At 40.9% G+C, this 25,399-nt stretch overlaps 1 protein-coding gene across 4 annotated transcripts in view; it reads left to right on the forward strand.

Moving 5' to 3' along the window:
• The window catches only part of npas3 (neuronal PAS domain protein 3), a 343,632-nt gene extending 322,038 nt beyond the window's left edge, over nt 1-21,594 (forward strand). For all 4 annotated transcript variants that reach the window (XM_074692832.1, XM_074692831.1, XM_074692833.1 and 1 more), the window contains 3 exons: nt 9,495-9,642; nt 10,536-10,651; nt 16,034-21,594. In XM_074692832.1, the coding sequence (XP_074548933.1) occupies nt 9,495-9,642; nt 10,536-10,651; nt 16,034-17,655 (1,886 nt within the window). In that variant the 3' untranslated portion in view covers nt 17,656-21,594. The remainder of the gene's footprint in view (nt 1-9,494; nt 9,643-10,535; nt 10,652-16,033) is intronic.
• Nucleotides 21,595-25,399: the final 3,805 nt, after the last annotated feature.

The raw sequence follows: 25,399 nt of genomic DNA on the forward strand, positions 1-25,399 counted from the left end.
TGTATGTGCTGTCTGGTGTTTCTTAAGACAGCCTCATGTGGCCACTCAAGGAACTGCAATTTTTAAAAAAATTATTTCATAAAATTCTGCATCTGATTATTTTCTCACAAGTAGATGTTGCCTCTTCCCCTTACAGAGTTATAATGCTAATTACTGGTCTTTTTTGTTTTTGCTTGCACACAGATTGCTCCTCAAATGATTTTTTTTTTTTTCAAACAAAGGAAAACCTTTTTTTCTTTTTTTATCCTGCAACTGACATATTTCTCACAAGCAGAAGTTGCCTCTTGCTAATGTACAGGCTCTACTACTGTTTATCGGTAGGTTTTTATTACAAAGTTATACTGCTAACTACTGGTCTTTTTTTGCTTACACACAGATCGTTCCACTAATGATTTTTTTTTTAAACACAAAAGGAAAAGCATCCTTTTTTTAATTCATCAGGGCATCCTCAAGGCCTTGAAAACTATAACTGGAAACATTTTAATGCACTTATTCTTCCTCAGTACCAAATAATCTTCCTCAAACTGAAAAATATGTTTGGTTTTAAATAATGTTGAGATCTATTCTGTGGTCTGTGTGATTGCACAGTGGATGAAAGCTCCAGTTAACAAAATAAATGTGAGTTTTTCAAAGCTATCCCTTCATTCTGTTATCCAGCAGCTTCAGATTGAAGGTGAGAAAAAGACTTTCTGCAGTTTTTTCTCTTCTCTTCTCTGATTTTGCAGAACAGCAGCAGCTCGCAGCCCCTGATTTTTCTGTGGGATTTATTTCCACGTCTGCTCGGTTCCCCCGCTGCTGCAGGAGTCGGATAGTTAGGGAATCGATCAAGGTGTATTTTAGAGGGATAGCCTGTTCTCTCAACAGGGATCTAAATTTTAAAAGGCTCCTTTTTAAGTGGAGGACGAGGCGTGATCCCTCTCTGTGAAAAGGCGTCGCTCCCTAAGTCTCTATCATTACCTGCTGACAGCCGGTCTTAGCTCGGGTCAGATCTCAAAGTCAATCTGTCCTCGTTTCCACTCCGAGAACAGAGAGAAAGAAAGAGGAAGAGACAGAGGCTGAACTTCTCTCCTCGAGAAGAAAGCGAGGGAACGGGAAAAGAGTGATTTGTAGGCAGAGGAAGCAGAGAAACACCCGGCACAGGGGATGAGCCGGGAGATTCGTCTTTTCTCAGAGAAATGGGAGCTAGTGATTTGCAAATACAGCAAAGGAAGAGCAGAGGACAAAATGTTCATTTTCTCAGATGGAAAGAGGGAAAGAGGAAGATGTTACACGTGTCTTTCCATGAGAATGAATTTGAGAAAACAGCAGGAATGAGAAAAGGTAAACCAGGACAAGATGAAATCTGATGTGAAGAAAATCGAGATCTGAAGGAGGCTAAAGGTTAGACAGGAAGTGCTCTTTCACAATAAAAGCAGAGGCTGGGGTCCCAGCTGTGTCCCAATTCGGGGTCTGCAGCCTTCAGAGGACCCGGCCTTCGTAGCCTGCGTTGACCGCAAAGGCCGAACTGAATTGAGACGGTCTTATCTATAGATTATTTCCTGTTTGTCACTCTCAACGTCACACAGTGCCGCCCTCACCTGTCAGCCTTACATTACTTTTCGAACAGGTAAACTAAAACCTCACATTTGAAACAGGATGATTATTTTTTTAAATATTTTACTTTATTATTATTTTATTTGTTGATAGAGTGTGGAACCACAGTGTATTTGTAAGAGTTAAGCAACAACTTACATTTTCAACATTTGAACAAACACAAGGGAGATGTTAGACCAAATTTAAAACAACAACAACAACAACAACAAAAAACATTATAAAATTCAAGCTGTTATAGTTCTAATTGCTTTTCGGAGTAATAAATTGTTTTAAACATGTTTTTTTTTTAATATATCCCCTGTAAAAAAGAAAACAAAAAATAAAATAAAATAAAATAAATAAATAAACTTACCAGGTGAGGTTTTTTCCCCAGAAAATTTGCACTTATAGAAAATAAAAAAAAGATTCATAATGAGAATATTTATATATTCTGCCAATTCATAATAAGGGGATTTATTGAAGACTGGTTTTCCTCGCTAAATTACTTAAAAAGAGCCAAAAAAAAAAAAAAAAAAACATTTTTCACAGAAAACAAAATCTTCTTCAATGTTTTAGAAAAACAATCACATGGTTGTTGCCAAAAATCCTTCACATCAGGATAAAACAGGACTCTTTCTGGAGCTCGGCCGTGTCCATCATCTTTGGCGTTCACACGCAATGAATCTTGGGATATGTCCAATCCACTTTACTTATATAGAACATTAAAAAAAATCAAGTTTCACAAAGTGCTGCACAATTAAAATCAAATAAGAAAATAAATAAACCAATGAATAAATTAAAATAATACATAGAAACTAATAAGAGCCATAAAAACAAGGACAGACACACATATGTGAGGCTAAGACAGATTCACTGATTCTGTCCTTCATGGCACCCGAAAGGAGGCTGGATTCATCGGCCACATTGGCCATCATTAAGTAATCAGGATGATGCCTCTTTTTTTTCAAAGCTGTTTTTTGAAAGCAAATGAACGCAACTTTAAATATCAGATTAAAAGTGTTGTTAATCACATTTAACTGTTAAAATTCTGAGATTAAGAAAATTAACAGCATTCGTTCTTTCACAATAAGAGCAGAGGGGTCTGGGGTGACAGAGGCCTACAGTCCTCAGGATGACCTCCATGTGGCCTCTTTTTTCTCAGAGATGTTCTGAAAAGCAAATAATTCACTTCTAAACATGTGATTAAAAAGTGATTAATCACAGTTAACTGTTAAGATTCTGAGATTGAAAATGAAAGATGTGACAACTCTGCTTTTACTTTTAGTAACACACTCCTGAAATGTTGTCTTGATGTCTGGATGAAGGCAGACCTCAGCTAAATGCAGGAAACACTACGTCAGAGGGGAATTCCTGTATTTCAAATCTGTCTTAATGACAAAAGCGTAGATTTTAAATGTGATTCTTACAGAGGATGAGAGATTTAATGAGAAAAAATGTGATTATTTTAGGTTTTAAGGCGAAAACTGGAAGAGAAAAATGAGGCATATGAGTTTACAGAGACAGTGGAGACGAGAGGATGACAGAGAGAGGGAAGTACACAAGAGAAAGCTCAGAGGATTTAAGCCTGCAGGCGTTTTAGCAGAGCTCGTCTCTCTGGACTAACAGTGCCTTTAATGAACACACACACACACACACACACACACACACACACACACTTTTTATCTGCCTGCAGACAAAACACACACACCTGTGAAACTAGCTACACTGATGCTTTTGTAAAACACACACAAAAAAGTCTAGCGGGACAAGTGGGAAACATGGACAACCTCCATGATGTGACATGTCTCACACACACACACACACACACACACACACACACACACACACACACACACACACGCACACACACTTACACCCAACTAGTGCAGTTTTTAGCTTTTCTGCTCCATTTCTCGCAGCCGGTGGTTGCCTCATGATGTAAATGCAGCAGAGCCTCAGGAACCGCCCCCACAGGAAGTGACATCATCAAAACAACAAAAATATAATCAAGCATATAAAAGTGTTTCAGAACAAATTCATTCAAGAAATCTGTCTCAGTGGGTTTCTGGCTTCTATTTCTGATCAATCAATATTTTCATGTAGTTCCTCTGATGGCCAGTAGAGGGCGACAGAGTCGAAGCCTGTGTTGGCAGATGGACAGGACGTTCCCAGTCATAAATTACCTTGTTGATACTGCAGCATGAACACACACAGGTCAAACGGGGTAAAGGTGATTTTGAAAGATACACAAGACAAGGGGAGGACCAAGGAGGTGAGGAAAGGAGTGAAAAGGAAAGAGGGAATGAATGGTGGAGAAAGAAGAAAGGATGTGAAAGACAAAGATGTGACATTGACTGTAAGAGAAAAAGAGAAGGAGAGCTGACGGAGGAAATGACGAGAAGAAAGTGAGGTAGAGAGGCTTTAAAAGGGAATAGAGCTCCTTTAATCTATCAGTCTCTCTCCTGCAGCCTCAGGCGAGCCTCCAGCACTCCCCCTCCCTCCCCCTCTCTCCTCCTTCTCCTCCTTCTCCTCCTCTGCTTCATTAGTGGCCGATCAGAGAGCGGGTGATTTAATGGAGGAGTAAGACCAGAAGGTTTACATGTTGAGCCACACCTGTAAGACAGAGAGGAAGAGGGAGTGACTCATGTTTGACTCATACTGTGGTTTTAAAGGGTCATTCTGGTGTTTTTGTCTCTGATAGAGTCAGATTGTTATTGTGTCTGTTTACATTACAGAAAGGAAAAGAAAGATGATTGTCTTTCAACCAGAAACAGCTGACATGTCACTCTCTACTGACATTTTACCTTAAGCAACACAGGAGTTGTTGCTCTACTCCTCCATGTTTTCCGTAGTTTAGGAATTTTTCCTTTTAGTTAAGAAATTAATCAAGGTTTTCATGTGGTTCCTGGTTCAGAGTCTTTTCTCTTAGCTGCAAATTCAGGCTAACAGGTACCAGGGCTGTCAGACAACTGGACGACCAAGGTGTTCCTGCCCTTCCCACCCCAATAATGAGCCTCTCCTTGTTCATGTTGGGCTGCAAAACCTCAAACCCACTGACTCCTGGCTTGGCTCTGCTCTTTTTGTGAGTTTGTTGTTCTAGTAGAATTAAATTCAATCTGGTGTTGACACGTTATGTTTTATTTTGAAGGTCACTAGAAGTTTCAGTGTAGTCCCTGTGTCTGTTTTGTGCAAATTGACGGCCAAAATAAGAAAGAAGCATCACTGCCTTATCACCGCACCTAATCAGATAAGTCTCCATTCGAGTCTGGCTGCACCCCTGCTCCGGCAGGTTGCAGCAGATACCTAACAATCCTTTTTTTGCTGATGTCGGAGTTGTGACACCTCAATTCGGAGTGAGGCACATCGAATGGGACAGGAAGTAGAGCACTTAAACTACCTGAAAAACACCCAGTGAATTTCAAAACTGTCAAAACCAGATCGTTGACTACAACAACGAACGGACTTAATGAGCAGAGCTAGACCAGGAGTCAACAGGTTTGAGGTTTTACAGCCCAACATGAACCAGGAGAGGCTCGTCAGTGGGATAGGAAGCATGAGGATTCCTCATTCTCGTATTTCCATCTGCCTGGCGTCCTGCAAGGTGCTAGGCAGAACATGCAGTTGTTGTGAGTTAATGAATGCAGCCTGGTGCTATGACCTGTAGGGGGCTGGATTTTCAGACTAAGGACATGAGCTGGGCCGTACCTTTTTAGCAGCAGAGTTCCAGCTCCAGAGCTATGCAAGTCTGCTTTATTGTAGTACAGCTCCGGTTGTAAGACACAGTCAAACTCTGAATTGTAAACTCCGCCTCAAGAGATCCCTCAGGAAACTTTGTCTAAAATGCATTATGTTTTTCAGGGTGTTGTCTTTGGACTTTATAATCTCTCAGCACTGCAGCACATTTGTCAGAGCAAACAAATTGGTTTGGTTTTTGGACTTGGTGGTAAAATAGATACTTTCCAATCCACGTGGGATAAAACTGAGGATTTTCCTTGCTGATTTTTCATTTCGGGTTAGAAAGAGACATGGTATTTTCACCTGTGTAGGACTGCTTATGTTAACTTTTCAAACTCACCTTCTCAATGATACAATGTTTTGTGCGTTAGTTGCCGATTATGACAGATGTTTCAGTCAGTATTTGTAATAATTTTGACATTTTTGCAAGAACTTGTCAGCGTTAGTCAAAGATGTTTTTCTCATCGGACTCGAATCCCAATCACTTGGCAGCTGCTTTCGGGCCACTCAAGGGTTGTTTTCTGGACGCATGTGGCCCTCGTGCCGCTAATTGAATAGACCACAACAGATTGCAACTGGTGTAAGTTAATGCACTGACTTGAATTAAAACTTATCGCATTCAACATTAGTGGTCTGAAGGCTAAACCAGCTCTGCTTTGCCTGTTAGTACCAGGATCCAGTGAATAACACGTCCCTTGTGCCTCCCAGGCAAAGGGCGGATCTTAACTGAACAAAGATACTTCATATAAAATTGGTTGGAAACACAGCAGCGTAACATTACAGCTCCTGTTTATGAAGTCTGGAGGCCATGAAGAGAGAGTTAACAGCTGTTCCTGCAAAATAAATAAATCCTCTCCCTCTATAACAAAAAGCCCTCTCTCTGTAGGAATCCTTCTGTAATGTTGTCAGACACTCAGAATAAAAAGCTGAGCCTGTCAGGGACAAAAACAAGAACTTTTATTCACGGACACAAAGAGTTTCAAAATAAAAGCCCCAAAACAAAAAGGAGTCAGAAGGTCGCTGTGGGTATAGATTGTATAGCCTCATACAGCGTGTCCAGAATATTGATCGTAAAGGTTTGACTTGTGGAGTATTGAACATCAGCTGACTGTATGGATTCATATGTGAGGGTATATGTGTGTGTGTACTCAGTTACAGAGCATGTATTAATGTGTGTGTGACTGTGTGCGCTCTTCCATTGGACATGCTGAGACACCGAGCTGCTCTCTGAGGACCTGTAGTCATCTCAGCACTGTGTGTGTGAGCGTGTGTATGTGTGAGCGCGCTCATTCTGTCGTTATTTACTCTGCCGTACAAACAAAGCAAGGTCACATTGAAGGTGGCGTGATCTCACCATCTCTGGCTTAACATGCAAACAAGTTATTTTCCCTCCATCTCTTCCTCTCCCCTCCTGAATCTGCAAACAGAGAACCAACGTCGCCGACCAAAGTCAATTACAGCCGCCCTGGGGATGTCGTCTTAAACAATGCTATTAGATTCTAATAGTTTTTAATTACTGGCCTTCTTTTTATATAAATCAGCTCCACTTCCTCTCTCCTTCTTCTCTGTCGAGGAAAATCCTATTTGTGTGCGTAATTAAACGGAGGAGAGGGATATGAATTCAGCGCGCCTCGCTCCTCGTCTCCGGCTGTTTCTGTTCGAGCGGCTCCTGATTAATGCCAATACATATTGCTTGAGATAACCATTTAGTGGTTAATTTAGCCAAATTTATTGCCCGCGTGCCGTCGCTGGGCGGAGCAGTGGGTGGGGGTGGCACCTTCCTGAGACCACAGGGTCCTGTCACAGTGACACAGCACTACCTGGTGGAAGAAGGCAGGTACTGCAGCTCTGTCAGATGTGTTGTTCACTAGAATTGAAAAGGTGACGCTTTATTTTTTCATAAGTTTGCATCAGGCCAAAGAATAAGAAGAGACTGAGAGTTTTAAACACCACCAAGGAGGTTATGTTTTTGGAGAGTTTGTCGGTTTGTTTTTCAAAAACTAACAAACAGATCATGACGAAATTTTCAGGAAATGTTCAAAATTGGATAAGGCAGAAGTGATTACATTTTGGAGGTGATCCAGATCACCATCTGAATCTAGGATGTTTTTAGAGGATTCTTTATCATTGTGAGATAGGGCCGTTTTCACCATATGTGTATATAACTCCACGATAAATGGTCAGATTGCTTTGCAAAACGATACAAGACAAGGTCACCATAATTTCTGACCGATGTAAAAGTACGATCCAGATCCTGCCAATATTCTGGATATTAAGATCTGGAATATGAAATTTATACTGGGTCATCACAATTTACAACACTGTCAGGAAACAAATTATCGCACAAACCTGCAACTAACACCAAATTGTAGCAGACAGTCTGCTGAAAGGGGGTATAACATTAAAGTAGGACGAAAGTGTTGTTGATAATCACAATATGCTTGGTGGAGGTCTGTGCTCTCTTCTAGTTGATAGAGCGCTTACACTCAAAAACACTTTATGGAGGTTAAAAACATCATATAAAAACAATACAAAATAACAAAGAGTTTTGGATGTATTGCAGTTTGTTGAGTTGTTTCGAAGCTGAGAAAAGATTGTGCAATTGTTATAACAGAGCATTAGTCCCGCCCTTGATAAGGTCAACAGCCAATCATAGCTCAGGATTTTGGGGTGACCAATCACATGTTTGTTTTTTATTTTATCTTATTGGATAGGGCAGTCAAAGACAGACAGGAAATGTGGAAAGTAGAGAGTTAGGAAGCTGTGCAAGAAAATTTGTGAAGCTGGGATTCAACCCAGCAACTGCTGCAAAAAGAATTACAATAAAGACTCTCTGTACATGGGGTGCTGCAAATTTCTTCTTCAGCTAATCATTTGTACAGATAAGTAAATCAGGAGTAGTCCAGGACAGTTCTTTGGTAAATAAGACTGATCTTACAGTAGTGAGGACTAAACTCCTGTGCTCACCAAACTTTGCTGGCTACCAGTTGGTTGTAGATCTGATTTTAAAGACAATACTGGATTTTCATATTAGATGTGAGCATTTTTTTAAAACCTCAACATATTCATATGTTGTAGAAATCTCTGAATCTGTCTATAAATATTCAGTTCTGAAAAGAAAATGCGACCCGCTGAAATCATGAATTAGGATCACCAAACTGGCTTGTGTAAGATGCAGGCACCAAATACCAAAGTATGGTAAAAACCCCACTTCTAAACAGCTTCTAGAGGGCTGGCCAATCAGAGAGAAGGGGGTTTTTGGAGCAGGAAGCCTTAAAGAGACAGCAACTGTGCGACTTCAGCAGCGACGTTTTTTGAGCTACTACAGGGGCACCAGAGGGACAGATTTAAGACATGAAAAGAAGCACAATACCCCTCTTTAAGACTAGTTTTTAAAACCCTTCAAGGTCGCCATGTATTTGTGATTTCTTCTTCACGTTCCCCATTACTCTTTGAGTTCCTCTAGAAGGAAACTTTGGGATGTATCATAAATCTACCTGTCTGCTCTTCTCTCTGTGCAGCTGTCCGGTTTTCACTGAAGGGAGCTGAAGTGTCGTCCATCTTTAATTTCCAGATCCCAGACCTGATAAGCAGTTTCATCTCTCATCCATCCATCTTTGTTTCTTCCTTCACTTTAACTTAAAATGACACAACCTGCAAGTCTTAAAAAAGGGTCAGCAGCATCACAAATAAGTTAAAATTCCTTAAAATCAACACAGACAGTCCAAGAACGATAGCACTGTTCTCATTATAAGGTATGCTAATGTGCTAACTGCTAAGAGCTACTTTCACATGCTAAAACTTCACATATTTACACACAGTGTTGGCAGAAAGTTGCCAAAAAGATTGTTTGATGGAGTGCATACATCATGTAATGAGTCTGAGCCTATCAGAGACACACAGAGACATGGACACACATACACACACACACACACTCACACACAGCCTGGTGGTGTGTGTTGTTCTGATTAATGACGGCGGCAGCAGAGCAGCTCTCAGCCAGCTGTCACATGACACCTGATGACTGCCTCGCTCTCACCGCCTCTCTGTCTACCTCGCTCAAACTCTCATCCTTCGTACGTTTTTTTTTCCTCCTCGTGTGATGAACAACCTGCTCCGACAGAGTGATGTCCAACAGTTCAGGAACAGAATCCAACATAACACCTCTCCTTCTCTTTCTCTCTCAGTGATGAATAAGGGTCAGTGTGTGACCAAATACTACCGGTGGATCCAGAAAAACGGCGGTTACATCTGGATTCAGTCCAGCGCCACCATCGCCATCAACGCCAAGAACGCCAATGAGAAGAACGTCATCTGGGTCAACTACGTCCTGAGGTCAGAGGTCAACCTGGATAAAGTCATGATGGGAATTAGGGGTGGAAGAAAAATGAAAATTGATATCTTGGGTTTTTGTGTTTGACAATATCAAAATCAATCGATTTTTTTTCAAATTCAAGTTCTCAATTTCAGTCTTTGTTTTTGGATTGGAAAAAATTCCACTTTTCTCCAGCAGAGGGCGAAATGTTTCTCTATGACTCGTGATGGGTATTTTATTGGAAAATAAGGCTCCTGGGTCCTTGCATGTTTTGATACTTATATTTTCTGTTCAGAAAATGATATCAAAAACAAAAAAAAACCAAGTGATTATTAAATTTTCATTTTCAAGTTTAGAAATGAAAATTCAAAAACCAGTTGATTTTCCTTTTTTTTTTCCAAAAGCAGAAAATGAAATGTCAGTAGACAGACACAAACAAACAAACAAAAAAAACGCCTGTTTTTTTATGTTGTGCCACTAGTTTTTTTGTTTGTTTGTTTCTGTCTTCTGGTATTTTATTTTCTGTTTTAGAAACAGAAATGGAAAATTGACCTTTTTTTTTTTTTTTTTTTTTGCAATTTTGAAATTTGAATTTAATTACGAAAATCAAATTTCCGTTCGCTTTTTATTTTTTAACATTATTTTAATGATCAGAAAATATAATTACCAAAACATACACAGACCCTCCTGATGTAGTCTGTAGACATACTTATCATCATTAAACTTTTTCACATGGTCTGGTGTTAAAAAGCAGACTAAAAATGGCAAATATCGAAGAATCACCAAAATTGTAATAGAATCCAATCACGAGAATAGCATATCATCCCAGCCCTGATGAGAATAAAATTATAAGAAAGAATTTTTTCATTTTGTTGCAAATTGAAGCAATAACTTCATTTCTGTTTCTTCACAGTAACCAAGAGTACAAAGACACGCCCATCGACATCGCCCAGCTGCCAAACCTGCCGGAGAAAACCTCTGAGTCCTCCGAAACCTCCGACTCTGAGTCTGAGTCCAAAGAAAACTCTGGTAGGTAGACCAGACACGATGGATGTAGTTAAAACTGAATAAAAGATGAAGATTAGAGAAAAGGTTGAAGATCAGACTGATGTAACAATGGATGGTAAACTGAGCAGAAAGTACAAAAACTAACAAATATCGTGAAGTTTTCTAGTTTTATCTGACAATGGTAAGATAAAAATGTGTATATAAACCTCCATGACTCACGCCGAGCATCTCCTGCAGTGATACAGTATATATCCAGCCGTAAGCAGTAAACAGCTCCAACCGGAGCAGCCAGAGATATTTTATCAGTTGGTGCCAGTGTGCCGTTTGTGCCAGGCTGGATGGAGATGAACGCCAACTGCTGCAGGGACTGAGCACTTCCTGGCAGTGCTGCAAACCACAAAATGACATAAAACACTGCATAGCTCCACACAACAACACAAAATTACCCAAAGCCTCACACAGCTACACAGAGAAGGCCACAAAGCATGAAAGGAAGGGCTCCAAAAGGTGCAGCAAGCAACACAAATGGCAACAAAATCCCGTTTTAGTGAGTGTGAAGGCCAAAAGTTGGGCCAAGTGTCGCCATCTTATCAACAAATCTGTTGCCTGAAGTCAGCTTTAACCACTTTCTATTCAAACACAGTAAATGTAGAGATACACGGGGATACATGATTAGTTTGCCTTACTGAAATATTCCCTGTTAACTTTTCACTGTAGCTACCTCCTAAATCTTTGGGAACAGGCTTGTTAGTTTTGTGTTTATACCAGGGCTGTTCAAACAATTAGTTTAAAATGTCTTGACATCTTTAAAACTCCTGTTAGAGACTTCTCTTTTTCATACAGGCCATTTATGCACAAACATCACGTTAATGAGCATCAACCTAGATTGGAGTAAATATAAAGTCATAACGTGTGACTTTAAAATTGTTAAAAGCTGTGAGATACAAGAATAAAATTTTTGGAAGTCTCAGTGTTTAGAGATTAAAGTTGGGAAAAAAAAAGTTTTAATGGAAGTGAACAAATCGCAAAAATTCGACCTCTAACTCCAATTTCCGAATTTCCTGTTCGGGATTCAGTATGGTCGTAAGAGACATTTTTGTAGGTCTTGTCATGATAATTATGTGCAAAAAATTTCAGCCCTGTAGCTTAAAGTAGCCAGAAGGGGGGCTGTTTTAAGCCACTAGGGGGCGCACTGGAGCAGGTATGGGCACAAAACCACTGGAACCATCCATTTTTTGCTGTGACTGAATGTTGTGGTTAGGTGCATTCACATTTTTCTCACATTTTTTTTCTTAAATGATTGGAAGAAAGAAAGGAAGAAAAAACATTAAGGTTGCAAGAGGGCCGTCATGTTTTTGCAGGTTCAGGCCCTAAAAAAAGTAATAATTTACCAGATTTAATCCAATTAAAGCACTAATGTAAGAGATTAAGGAAGAAAGAAAGGTCTAATGCTACAAAGTTAAAGTTTAAATGTGATCATGGTGTAAGAAGTTGAAATGAAATTTAGATTATTAACTACTCATCATGTTGATGAGGTTGAGATCTCTGAAACTCATTTATCAAAATTTATTTAATAAAGTAAAAAAAAAAAGTTGTAACGTTTCATGAGTAAAGTTGAAATAAAGTTGTTTTTCTCCAGAAATATAAGATTTAATTAATGAGACAGAGGTCAAAGGCAGACAATGTGAAGTTTCTGCACTGCCCACACAGCTCAATGTGATTAAACTGACTGATAAAACATTAATCCCTACAAATTTTAAATAAGGCTTTATAAAATGAGTCTTTTTCTACAGACGAGCTTTGGTGCAATAAATCCTTTTATTTCTTTTAATTTATAGGATAAATTATTTTTTTAAGATTAGGGTAATGTAGACAGTTTTGGTTGGAAGTATATTAACTGTGATTACACAAACCAGAACACGATGTGAGCGTTCATACAGAAGAAGAAATTAGATCTTAACAACAGGAATCACACCTAGAAACACAAATCAAGGATTAATTCGGCATGTGCCACCAACATCTCAAGCAGCCAATACAGAAGAAGACGACGCTCAGTCAGTGCCAGTATGGCTGAATTAAAACCAATACAGGGCCTGCACCTTGAGCATAATATTATCGAGTCCTGCAGCCTGCGTTGGCATGATGAGAATCAGTGCCAGCTGTTATTCTTGCTGGAGGAGAATGACTCTGGCACCGTGTCGGCTGTAAACTGACGCCAGATGCTGCGAGCGGCGGCCAGCTTCAGCCGGGCTCCAACAGACCAGAGGTGCTCGGGTTCAACATATTCTAAAATGAGATATGCGACCTTTGACCTTTGTTCTGTTTGGCTGCAGTCTACAGGGAGGACATGAGGAAAGAAGCCAAAACAAAGAGGCCGTTTACCTTCGCTTTTATTTATTATTTTCTTTATATATCAGGGTAAAAACATAATAAATCATGTATAAAGGGAACTTACAGCAATTGTTTTCTTGTTTATGCACCTTGTAACTACAAATGAATACATCAACTAGTCCCTTTGTTGTCTTAAACAAGAAGATCTACTCTCCAAAACAAATGCACTTCTTGGTAAGAGTCACATTTTACACCAGTGGGTGATGGTGCACATGGGAAACAAAGTCTTTATTCTGGACAAACACTATCTATTCCAGCCATAGGTGTCACTGTAATCAACACCAAGGGGGTAGTCCTCACAGAGCCTCTAAGATGAGAATACAGACAGGTTTAAACAGAGCAACAGTTCCTTGAAGGCCCATTCATACTCGCTTTTTAAATTACGCTACCCTAACTGCTCACATACTTCCATATGTTCTTTACATGGCAGTAACCAGCACATTCACCAGGGGGGGCAGCCCACAGTCAAAAGTTTATGACAACAAAACTCAAAAACAAGCATGGCGACTGCGGAGGAGTTATGTACCGCTTGTGTACCGTAAAAGACAAAAACAGAGGCAGTGGTTTGTGAGGCAGTTAAATACATCGCAAAAGTTCCGCCATTGTTATTTCTTCTTCCTGTCTCACTAAAGCTGTGTATGGGGTAGTAACAGCAACACTGCCCCCACAGTTTCCAGTGGTACTGCTCAGTTTGGTCCAAAATCCGTAAGCTTCATGGAAACATGCAGAAATATGGACAAAATGAACACCGAGCACGGACAGAAGGCTGTGTCCATATGCGTATGTGACGTTGAGTATGAATGCACTGCAAAAAAATGAAATCTTATCAAGTGTTTTTGTCTTATTTTAAGTAAAAATTGTCTTGTTATGCTTAATATGAGCCACAGAAAAATGTCTTGTTTCAAGTTGTTTAAAGACGAAAATGAGGTCTGAATTGCTTGTAACAAGTTAAAGAAAAACTGCCAATGGAACAAGAAATTTTTCCCCAAAATTTGCTTGAAACTAGAATAATGTCTCAATACAAGTAACTTTTTTTCTGAAATAAGACATTTTTAGGTTTAAAAAGACATTTTCTGCTGAAAATAAGACAAAAACACTTGATAAGATTTCAGGGTTTTTTTTTGCAGTGTGGCAATAGTTCCTTTAACCTGCACCAAAGTGGATCTGCAACCCCAGACGTGTATTTTTTGCGCAAATATTTTACATGTTATCCATCTTTTCAAAGCTACTGTTTTCAATGCAAGCTTTCACACCAGCAATGTTCTTTCGCTGAGCAAAATTTCAGCTGTTATTTTTCGGACTAAGGTCTATCTTTTCAAAGTTTCGCTTGGGACGAGTTCACATCCGACCAATCAAAATGCTTGTTGTTGACAAGTCACATACCAAAACATTCAACATTGATTGTGTTCGTGTCCTAGCTCCTGGTTCTTTACAAGAAAAGACATAAAAACATAAAAACGACAAAGACAACATTTACAAAGACATCGTTTGGAGGACAACAGCTGCAGAGATTGGATATGACGCCTCCAAATTTCTTAAGTCTTTATTTGACCCTGTCTAGTTCCTTATATGATGTTTATAAAGCAGGTTTAAACTTTTCTGAATCCATATCTCAGTTTGAAGTTGATGAAATGTCTCCATCCTCATTAATCTGTTGAAACTCAAGAGCCAACCAGGGAAATAAGTCAGGGACTTTATCGTCATCTACCGGACATATCCTGAAATAGAAGGCCTGTCTATAAACCAAACTCAAAGTGTCCCTTGGTGTCACTTAAAGCCACGGTTTTATTTTTGACTCCTGCCTGAGCTATCTTAATGGAGATACAAGCTTTTCCCCAGACAAAACAATTTAGTCGACATTTCAGGTGCCATCGGGGAGTGTAAGCGCTGCCAGCTGGGCAGCCGCTGGCCTCAGTGTGAGCTGGCAGGGTTTGAAGTGTGTGTGTGTGTTGTGTTGTGTGTGTGTAATGAAGTGGACAGAGCCAACATGCCTGAACAGCAGCAGCTACAGATACTGAACACACACCAGTGCATCCACGACACAACCAGACACACAGAGAAACCTGTCCGGGAAAATAACAGGGTCAACACCCGAGGTGTGCTGCGCGAGGATTCACACCGAATGTTCGACAACTTACTGGAGGGAAAAGGTTTTAAGGAACTGTTGCTCTTTTAGGTTATTTTCTGCACAGTCCAGCTGAATAGAATAGAAAATACTTTATTTATTCCAGAGGGGAAATTCAGGAGGAGTCACAGCAGCAATCGAGAAAACAAAAGTAAAAAAGTGTATAAAATGTGCAAAAAGGTCCGTAAGAAAACATCTGATGACTTGTCCATCATTGTCCAGTTCAGCCAGCCTCCACCTCCACAGGGTCCAGGACTGAGCTTCTTCAGCAGTCTGTTCAGTTTCTGTCTCCTGGATCCAGTAGCCATGTCTGTGAATAGCATGATGCTACTCTGCCTTCTGGTATTCCCTCTGTTGCTGGGTTAGCATGGCTAGCTCGTCCATCTTATTGGAGATAGATCTTACGTTCCCAATAATGATGGATGGAAGGACAGGTCGATGTCATCACTTCTTAGCTCTCACCTGAGAGCCAGCACACCGTCCTCACCTTCTTCTCCTCACCTTGTGGGGAACATCTGGCCTTGCACCAGTTAGCACTGACATGCTACAGGCTGCTAACAGCTGATTTCACATGTAAACAATGCAGCTATGGTTACATGTAGGACCTCCAGACAAATGCAGAAGCAAAAATAGTTTAAAAATTACTGAATACAAAAACAATTTGGTGTCCATGACCAACAGAGATGATGAAAAAGGGACGAAAAAATTACAAGAAACGGACAAAGAAGCCAACAGAGTGGTGCTTAGCAACTCAATTCAGAGGATATTTTATTGAGGACCAAAGTGGTCATTCGGTGTCCCAGCTCCTACTGTCACTGGTAAGGCCGTTTTAAAAACTTACGTGGTTTAAGAGTATTCTAAATCTTGTACTTCTTTCTCCTCAACAGACAATGAAAACACCAAGAATGAAGGAAAGACCGGCCACCAATCAGAACGCAGCGAGGACCCAGAGGCAGACAGCAAGCGACAGCAGCCAGGCCAACCACACTGCTCCTCGGAACAAGAGATGAAGCGCCAGGAAGAAGGAGACAGCTCGAGTAACCCCGAGAGCCAGGACAGCGACGACAGTCTGGAACCTTCCGATGGAGAAGCGGAGGAAGTAGAAGAGACAGGCGGAGGAGGAGGTGGAGGAGGAGGAGGAAGTGGAGGAAGGCTGGGAAGGCTAGCAGGACTGGGAGGGTTAGGGGGACTTGGCACCATTGGAGGACTAGGGAATCTGGGAGGGCTTCATATCAAAGTAGAGCACTACGGAGAGGGGGAAGAAGTACAGCTGCACAACACACAGACTTCTTCCTCAGAGGAGGAGGAGGAAGAAGAGGAGGAGGATGACGATGAGGCAGAGGAGGGAGGCGTGCAAAACTGTGATGCCGGAAACAAGCTCCTGAAGAGGCGGAAGAGGAGGAAAGTGCAGAAATGGGACGGATCCCGAAGCAGAAGGCTTCGTCTGTCGTCGACGACTCCCAGTCCTGTCGCGATGGGAGAAACCCCACTGGTAGACCCCTCCCAGGCCACGTCCACTAACTCCTCCCACCTCCTCACCTCTGCTGGCTCGCCACACAGCCCAAGCGCGTCTTCGGTCTTGAAAATCAAGACGGAGATGGCAGAACCGATCAACTTTGACAACGACAGCAGTATCTGGAACTACCCACCCAACAGGGAGATTTCCAGGAATGAGTCCCCTTACAGTATGACCTCAAAGCCAGCCGCACCTGGCAGCCATGACTCCTTCCCCTCTCCCCAAGGAGGCTCACTACAGGTAGCCATCCCAGACTCTGTCCTCACCCCTCCTGGGACTGAGGGGGGAGCAGGAGGAGTGAGAAAGCCACCTTACAACGGAAACTCAGCCCCATCGTCTGCTTCCAGCGCTGCAAGTTTAGCTCCTCCCTCCAGCGCCTCGTCTGCTGACCCCCTTTCCCCTCCTCTCTCTGCGTCCCCGAGGGACAAGCAACAAGGTACTCCTACCACTTCCTCTTCTTCTTCCTCATCGTCATCCTCCTCTGCATCCTCGTCAACCTCTTCCTCATCGCTGCTGTACTCTGGCGACCTCGAGGCGCTGCAGCGTCTGCAGGCTGGTAACGTGGTGCTCCCATTGGTCCACCGGGTCACAGGGACTCTGGCATCCACCAGCACGACGGCTCCACGGGTCTACACCACCGGCACCATCAGGTACGCACCGGCGGATGTCACACTGGCCATGGCGCAAGGAAACCTCCTCCCAAACGCTGCCATGAACTTTGTGGACGGCTCAGGGTTCGGCCTGGACCCCAAGACGCCGATGGAGATGCTCTACCACCACGTCCACAGGTTGAACATGTCGGCAGCTGCAGCCGCCGGCCCGTTTGTCGGATCTCCTGCTGCGTCGGGTGCAAATGGTGCCCTGGGAGGCCAGATGCCGACCGCAGCAAATGTTTTCACCACGGCGGAGGGACTTTTCTCGACACTACCGTTCCCAGTGTACAGCAACGGGATCCACACCACACAGACATCTCTGGAGAGGAAGGAGGATTAACGCGAAATGTTCAAGACCGTATTACTGTGTTTAAGGAATCAACGACTGTGTCCAAGTAAAGACTGCTCACTAGTAAAGAAAACGAAAGACTTTTCTATCTTTTATTAACACAGCACTGTGTTTCGGAGAGGGAGAAAGGACAGGGAAGGATGACAGATGTACTCTAGCACTTTGAATCTGAGCAACTGAGCTTGTGTAATAGACATGAATGACCCTCAGACATGTCCCTCTTTTCTATCTTTTCCTTCTCTTCTCCTCATCCTCCTTTCCTCCTTTCTCAGTCTGTCACTTTGCTCCTGTTTCTTGCGATCAGCAAGGTTTTTCTCGCGAACTATGAACAAAAAAAACTGATGATTCTTTACTGTAAAGAATTCCTTTTTGCCTACAGAGAATTCATACGACCTAAGGACTCCGCTGGAGCCTGACGGGGATAATTTTTATTATTTGTCTTGTTTCTGTTGCATCTTTATGAAGATGCTGATTGTTTGTATTTAAAGGAGGACGGTGCAGGGATTTGTAACGGACAGAAACTCTTTGTGGCGCTCCTCCGTTTGTTTCTTGATGTGATCAAGACATGAGAAGTTTTTAAACCGAGAAGAGGGAGATTTCCTGCGCCTGGAAAAGGTCTCAGAGATAATCTTTTGAAAAAAGGTTTTTGAAGACGTTTCTCGATTGAGGGAATAGTTTAGAGAATTAATGCTGTTTTTCTTTCATTTCTTCCGTTTCTTTTCCTTTTTTTTTATAAAATACTCTAGCTCAGACTTAACTTACAAATCAAGCATTATGAAGAAAAACAAAAAAAAAGCAATTTCAGCCGGGTAATGACCTGTGAAATATCGAATGTTACTACTTCCTCTTTATCCCAGGAGTTTACCTACAGGTCTCGCACCAAACATAACCTCCTCTTACATCTCTTCACATCTCAATCTGTCGTTTTCTCTCTTTATCACTCCGTCTAACTGATCCTTGGTTTCCCCGTCTGCATTTCTACCTGTCGATCTACAGATTCATGGTGCTACCGACCGTCCAGTAACCCTGATTCAGCTGGCTGATGTGGGTGCTGTAAACGACCCACAGCTCGTTGACAGACTGATCGTGTTATCTGATTTGTTTTTTGTTTTCTTTTCGGAGGGGGAACAAGTTTAAAGTTTTTTTTTTTCTCATCCGACCTTCAGGAAAGTCAGAAACACAGCAGGAACCTGAGAACCTCTAAATCCGCCACATCACCTCTGTGTGTCCCTCTTTTGTTCACTAAAAAAAATAGCTCAATCTGATTGGGCGGTGAGGGGCAGCTCTGCCCGGCAACATGGAGGTGATTGGTTGAATTTTAGGCTGCATAGAATTTATTTTTATTGTTTAATTTTTCCAACTTTTATCACTTTTTAATTCTCAGTCAAACTGAGGCTAATATGCTAGTGATGCTAACTTGAAAAATGAATGTTGAAAACCTCGACCGGCTCCTGTTTGAACACTTGTTTGTTTTGAATCAGTACTTTGTCTTCGTTTGTTGTCCTCCTCCTCCTCCTCCTCTTCTTCTTCTTCTCCTTCTTCTTCTTCTTCCTGAACCAGAATCACCTCCACAAGATTTTTTCCTAAACAATCCACTCTCTTCCATCTCATCGCCGGACCCTGTGATAAGAAAAAAAAACACATATCAACAAGGAGATTGTAATAAAGACATTGCATTTTTCAATCAATCAAACTATCAAAACAATCAATCCAATAACTACGAAAAAAATATGAATTTTTTTGAGGAAGAGAAAAAATATCACATTCCTTTAAATGATGTTGTCTTTGTCGTTGTTCTTCTGTTCTGTGTTTTTCTTCCCCTGCCTCTGTTGCCAAAAAAAAGAAAAGGAAAAAAAAAAGATTTCTCACGTTTGGTGTTTTAAAGCACTGTGATTCTTGTTCATTTGTGTTTTTTTTTTTCTTTGACTTATCTTGGTAAAAAGAAAAAAAAGATAAGAACAAGTAGTATTTAAAATGGTTAAAAAAAACTGTCACAACATCCATCCAACTTTTTGAAGTTGACAGCCCCGTCTTTACCATCCCGTCATCCTTATTACCCAGTGTGATTAAGCCGTAAAAACGTGTTACCAATGTGTTTAGTGTCACTGGCTGTCAAAAAGTCTTTCATGGCGACTTCTCTCTCTGTGTGTGTTGACTATATGCAGTATATACTGAGCTACTGTAGCTGTTTTTGTCCTTTGTCTTCTCTGTGCTCTCTCTAGTGTGGGGGAGGGGCAGTGGGCGGGGCTTATTAGGGAGAGGGGTGGAGCCTATTTTGGACGACTGAAACTCTCCCTCTGGCGCCCTGTCTCCTTCTCCCTCTTCCTCTATCTGCAGTCTTAGTGAAACCAGTGGAGGTTTGTGGAATTTCGTGTTCGGTGGCCTTTGCAAAAAACAACAAAAAAAAGTTTGTAGAGTCCACCTTTTTTTCCGCTGCTTCCTTTTTGTCTTTGTAAAACCTTTTTTTTTCAGTTTGTTTTTCTAATCCTTCTCTCTTCTCTCTCTGCTATTGCTTTTTGCTGTTGTGTAGTCTTATACAAACCTCTTTATCTTGCTGTCCTTTCTCTCAGAGATGAAAAAGATTCTTTAACTAGCTCAAAGGTTTATGGAGCCATGTTTTCGCCGCTAAGGAATTCTGGGAAACGCGGTTTCCAGCTTTTGCATATGAATAAACTAATAAGTATTTACACTACATGGAATTCAATTATGATGAGGAAAAAGCCTAAAGTAGCATTTTTTTTTTTTAAGACGTAGTCCTGGAAAACCATAAAAGCCTCAGTTGTGAAACATTTCCCAGAGTCCCTTGGGGCTTCTTGTGTGCATTGGGTGTATTTCATTGGTTCCCACCAATCTTGTTGACTTCCTGCGCAAACTTCTCTCAAACAAAGTTACACAAGTGGTTCAAGGGGGGAGAAAAAATCTATTTCAGGACACGTAATAAAAAACGGTTTTAAAGATTTCTTAAGAAATTAAAAGAAGAAAAAAATATTTCGCACTATAAATCTATTTTTATAGGTGTTTTGGAAAACTGAACTGCATGTTTAGTAAGTTCGTCTGATGCGTTTCACGTGAACAAACCCTCGTTTTTCTGTTTGTTTTCTCGGTCCTGCGTTTTTGTGTTTTTTTACGCGTGTCGAGCCCAAACGGGGACGCAATGGAGGCCTACGGAAAGAATAAAGTCTGTACTCTCAAGCCGACCAAGGCCTCTATTCCCCCTCCCCCACATATCAGGAAAACAAGCTGTAGCGTCTGTGCTTTCTGTGACAAACAATGTCTTGTACTGCAACTCTCACGTTAACAAACATGCAGGTTAGGTAGTCAAACTGTGGATTTATTTATTTTCGCGTTCATTTCGGGGAATGTGACTAGGGCCGCTCGTTCTGTCGGTTGAATGTTAAATTAAAGGAGCATTTTGTTCACGCTCCTTTTGGATTTTAGCGTTTTCTACTTTTGGAGGTTTTGCGTGAAAATGGGGGGAGGGGCACAAAGGAAAGGCAGGTCCCCATTTGGTGAAGAAGAGGGGGATGGGCGGGAGGAGGGGCATATAACTCAGACGAAACCAGGAAATACACCCACATGTAACAAAAACCAAACAGCCGGTCCAAGCTGTTTCAATGTTTTTTCTGTGTTTATGTCGAAAAATGAAAACTTTGCTGGTGATTTTAAAAACGTAAAAACCTTAATCACAGCTGCTGTCAAAAATACATAGTGTTTAAGAATTACAAATATTGAAAAATCACTTCATTTACCTGTGAAAAAACTGTGTCTGTGTTTTTAACTATTTCTTGTACAATTATACAGATTCTTTTATGAGGAACTTGGTGCCAAGTAGCTGAAATACGGGAGAGAGGGAATCTCTTATTATCAATGTTAACAGTGTTATAAAATTCTAAATACAAACAAATTAAAATATTAAAAAAGAGAAAACTATGGTACATTTCTATTTTTTATTTTCCTTCTTTTTTCCTCACAGAAGAGGGGAAAAACATGACTAACTGATGCTAACTTTGAGTGCCTGGCTTATTTTTTATTATTATTATTTTCAAAAGACATCTTTTTGAGTTAATTTTCCATGAATAATGCTGCAAATCTGAATATGTACATACTTCATTTTTATAGCAATTGTTCTTTTATAAGTTTACTAGGTTCTCATCCGCTCAGAGGAACATGTCACACACATGGTTGTCTTTCTGTAACCCGGTTTTGACCATCTTACAGGTGCCATATTCATAATAAAAATTTCTCTCAAATTTGTTACCAGATTGCATCATTTCTTCTGTTTTGACACATTCAGCCATCCCGCTCCCCGCCAAAGTATTACCAGCGCTGCAACATCCCAGTGGGCTGCTTTTTTTCCTCTTTTCTTTTTTCTTTATTGTTTGTTTTCTTGTTCCTACATCTTGTAAAAACTGATGGGGAGGATGATTGGGGCCTGTGGAAATGCTTTTTCAGTTTTAAAATTGTATTTCCCAAATGGTTTCAGAACAGTATCAAAAAAAGTCACTATTGTAATATTTTGGGGGCATTTAAACAACTAAGATGTGGAGAAATAATCAACATTGGTAAAGTATGTTGCTTGAGCCTTTAGCAATGACATAGGCTGTTATTGCTGCAGTGTAATCCTTTGGGGATACGCTGGATTATCAGTTTAGCCCATTTTCTTTTCCAGTCATTGGGTATTTTGTCTTTATTCATATTGTGCAAAATCATAACAAATATTATCTCAGGACACTTTCCAAAACCATTCATAGGACTAGACCTGTAAAAGTTTCTAAAATTTTATTTTGTCAACAGAAACTCGACATCAAGAGTGCACGCGTACAGCACTTTGCAGCGTTTAGCAAGTTACAAAGGGAAAACTTCCCTTTAATGGGCAGAAACCTCAGGCAGAACCAGACTCATGTCAGACAGACATGTGCCCCAACTGTAAATTGACAATTCTTTTTTAAAATAGGATTGCTCCATTGGAGTTTTTCAGCCAGCAGCCATGAAACAGGTGGTAATGGCTGCCATGTATTTCTTTCTGGAAAAGTTCATCTGCCAATCCTGGCTCTACGTTCTGATATATTTATGAGCCTGAATGTACAGGCTGAGGTTTGTGCCACAAACTGAATTTGAATCATTATGGTGAAATTTAAATGATCTAAAATTTAATTTAAAGGATTTTGAAACACTTGCAAATTCTACTCTGTATTCCTTAAGTTCAAAAATACAGAATTCAATTTTAAGTTGAGTTCAATTTTTGGCCGTAATATATCGTGTATTGAAGCTCAAATGACTTGAGGATAAAAATTGCTCCAGTAAGTTGTTTCAGCAGCTGCCATGACATAGGTAGTAGTGGCTTTTTAGCCTGTGACCCTCAAAACAGCAGTGGGAAAAACTGGTGACCTCCTGCTATGGGACAACACTAACTGGCTAATCAAACAAAAACAAATGTAAGATTCTTCATTTTGATCAGGGGTGGCCGACCTTTGCGGCTCACGAGCCATGTGACTCTTTGCCTTTCGGAGTGCAACTCTTCGATCCATTGATATATTGATGCCAAGGTTGGGATCAGTATTGATCAATACTTGGGTAATGAGATTGATACTTAAGTTTCAGTTTCTTTTCTCTACATGTGCTCCTCTCAATCCCTCATGTGCTCATAGCTATCTAGCTAGCTAACTAGTTACATAGATAGATAGATAGATAGATAGATAGATAGATAGATAGATAGATAGATAGATAGATAGATAGATAGATAGATAGATAGATAGATAGATAGATAGATAGATAGATAGATAGATGGATAGATAGATAGATAGATAGATAGATAGATAGATAGATAGATAGATAGATAGATAGATAGATAGATAGATAGATAGATAGATAGAACTTTGTCTCTTCTGCAGTTAAGTCAGATATTTGTCCTTGACATTGCTCCAAGTAAAAAAATTTAAAAGCACTTACAAACACACTTTGAAAATTGAAAATGTATTGATTTTCATTTTGCTGATGTGTGACAGAAAGCGCGTTCGTAGTACCATGGTAATTTTTGTGGCTCTTGGTTTCTGACTGGTTGGCCACACCTGATTTAGATAGTTGTTAGAAAATTATACTACCTTTGCGAACATATTGCCGTGTGATTTGGAAGATATTGTCCCTATCAGTGTTTTGCAACCCACACTTTTGAAACCACTGACTCAGATGAATAAGCTGACCAGAACCAAATTGATAATGTTGCAGCCATTACAGCCTTTTTTCTCAACCACAGGCTGAAGCAATCTACTGGAGTGATTCTTAGGTTCTGATGTATTCTGCGTTTCAGAGGCAATGTGGAAAGAATAACACAAGATTGAGGTAAAGACTGAGAGTATTTTACAGGATCTCCTGACCTTCATCTTAGCGTTTTATTGGAAAGATGAGAGGTGACACCGCAGAGAGAAGAAGGCCCCTCAAGTGTCTTAAAAGAGACTCCTATCCTGTCCTACCCAGAGACCTCCACACATCCAATCAGGTTTGTTTATTTACATAATTTTTTGTTGACTCCTCATTGAGAAAAGAACCCCGACCAATCCAGACCTGCTGCACGCTCTGCCTCCCCTGACTCTTGTGTTTCCATGAGACAAACAATAAACTCTTTTTAAACACAATTCAGAGATAACCACATGCATTTCTCTTGTAACCAGTCTTCTTTCTCTTTTATTAGCTTCTTCTCCTCCTTCTGGCCTGTATCATCTCTCCACCCCCTCCTCCTCCTCCTTCTCCTCCTCCTTTGCAGTAATAAGAGCAGAGAGGTCAGTCAGTCGACCCTCTGAGGCCGCCCAGCCAACTTTAAATATTTCACACTATTTTAAATGAGCGCACATGAATCATAGATCACAGGCAGCGCTGGCGTGTGTGTGTGTGTGTGTGTGTGTGTGTGTGTGTGTGTGTGTGGAGGTGCTCGGACCTGAAGCTCCTTCTAATAACCTCTGGCTGTCCGTCTCAGTGAGGAGGTCTGATGTGGAATTTAGATCGGACAGCGTCAGGCGTAACGAGCAGCCTTTCATCATCAGCTGTGATGGACGGATGATGAAACAAAGCGTTAGAGATGAAACCTCACAGTTTTTTTTTTTTTTTTTTAATCTATCTGCACTTTCTCAGGAGCTGATCTCCCTGATTCCCAACATGCACAAGGAGTCAAAACATCACAAAAAATCTGTAGAAGTGTTTTAAAGACACGGCGTCGCTTCTGGAGACAAGATGTGACGTTTAGGTTCCTGATCAGAAGTCCGTCGTTTAATCATCACTCTGGGACTCTGTGCTGCTTGAAAGAGAATTTATATTGAATTTATTATATTTATCCAAGACCAGTGATAACTCATGTGTTTGAAGTTACGTTGAGGGATCACTGAGGAGTCTACATCTGTGGAGGAATAACTCTCAACCAAAGATGGGTAGAAGAAGGTGACTCAGTGCACAGAAGGAAGAAGCAGAGAATCTTTTGTGCTAACTGAAGGTTGGATTCAGGAAATACAACAATCTGTGTTCTTATTTTAGTATTGAAGGGTGTGTTAAACTGTTCATGCTGTATTTTTTCCTGCAGGCTGCAGCTGGTGTTGTCCACTCACTTTAAATGGACCGCTGTGGGATGAAACTCATTGCCAGGTCTGATGCGAGCGCCAGCGGGAGATTCGAGAGGGAGTCAATGTGCCCTGCTTGTTAGCAAAAAATGCATCTCTGCTGTAAACCTGCCAACTCCCAGAGTGCACAG

Source organism: Halichoeres trimaculatus, unplaced genomic scaffold, assembly GCF_033239565.1.
Source record: "Halichoeres trimaculatus isolate MK-OKI-2021-1 unplaced genomic scaffold, fHalTri1.1 fHalTri1_scaffold_17, whole genome shotgun sequence".
NCBI lineage: Eukaryota > Metazoa > Chordata > Actinopteri > Labriformes > Labridae > Halichoeres > Halichoeres trimaculatus.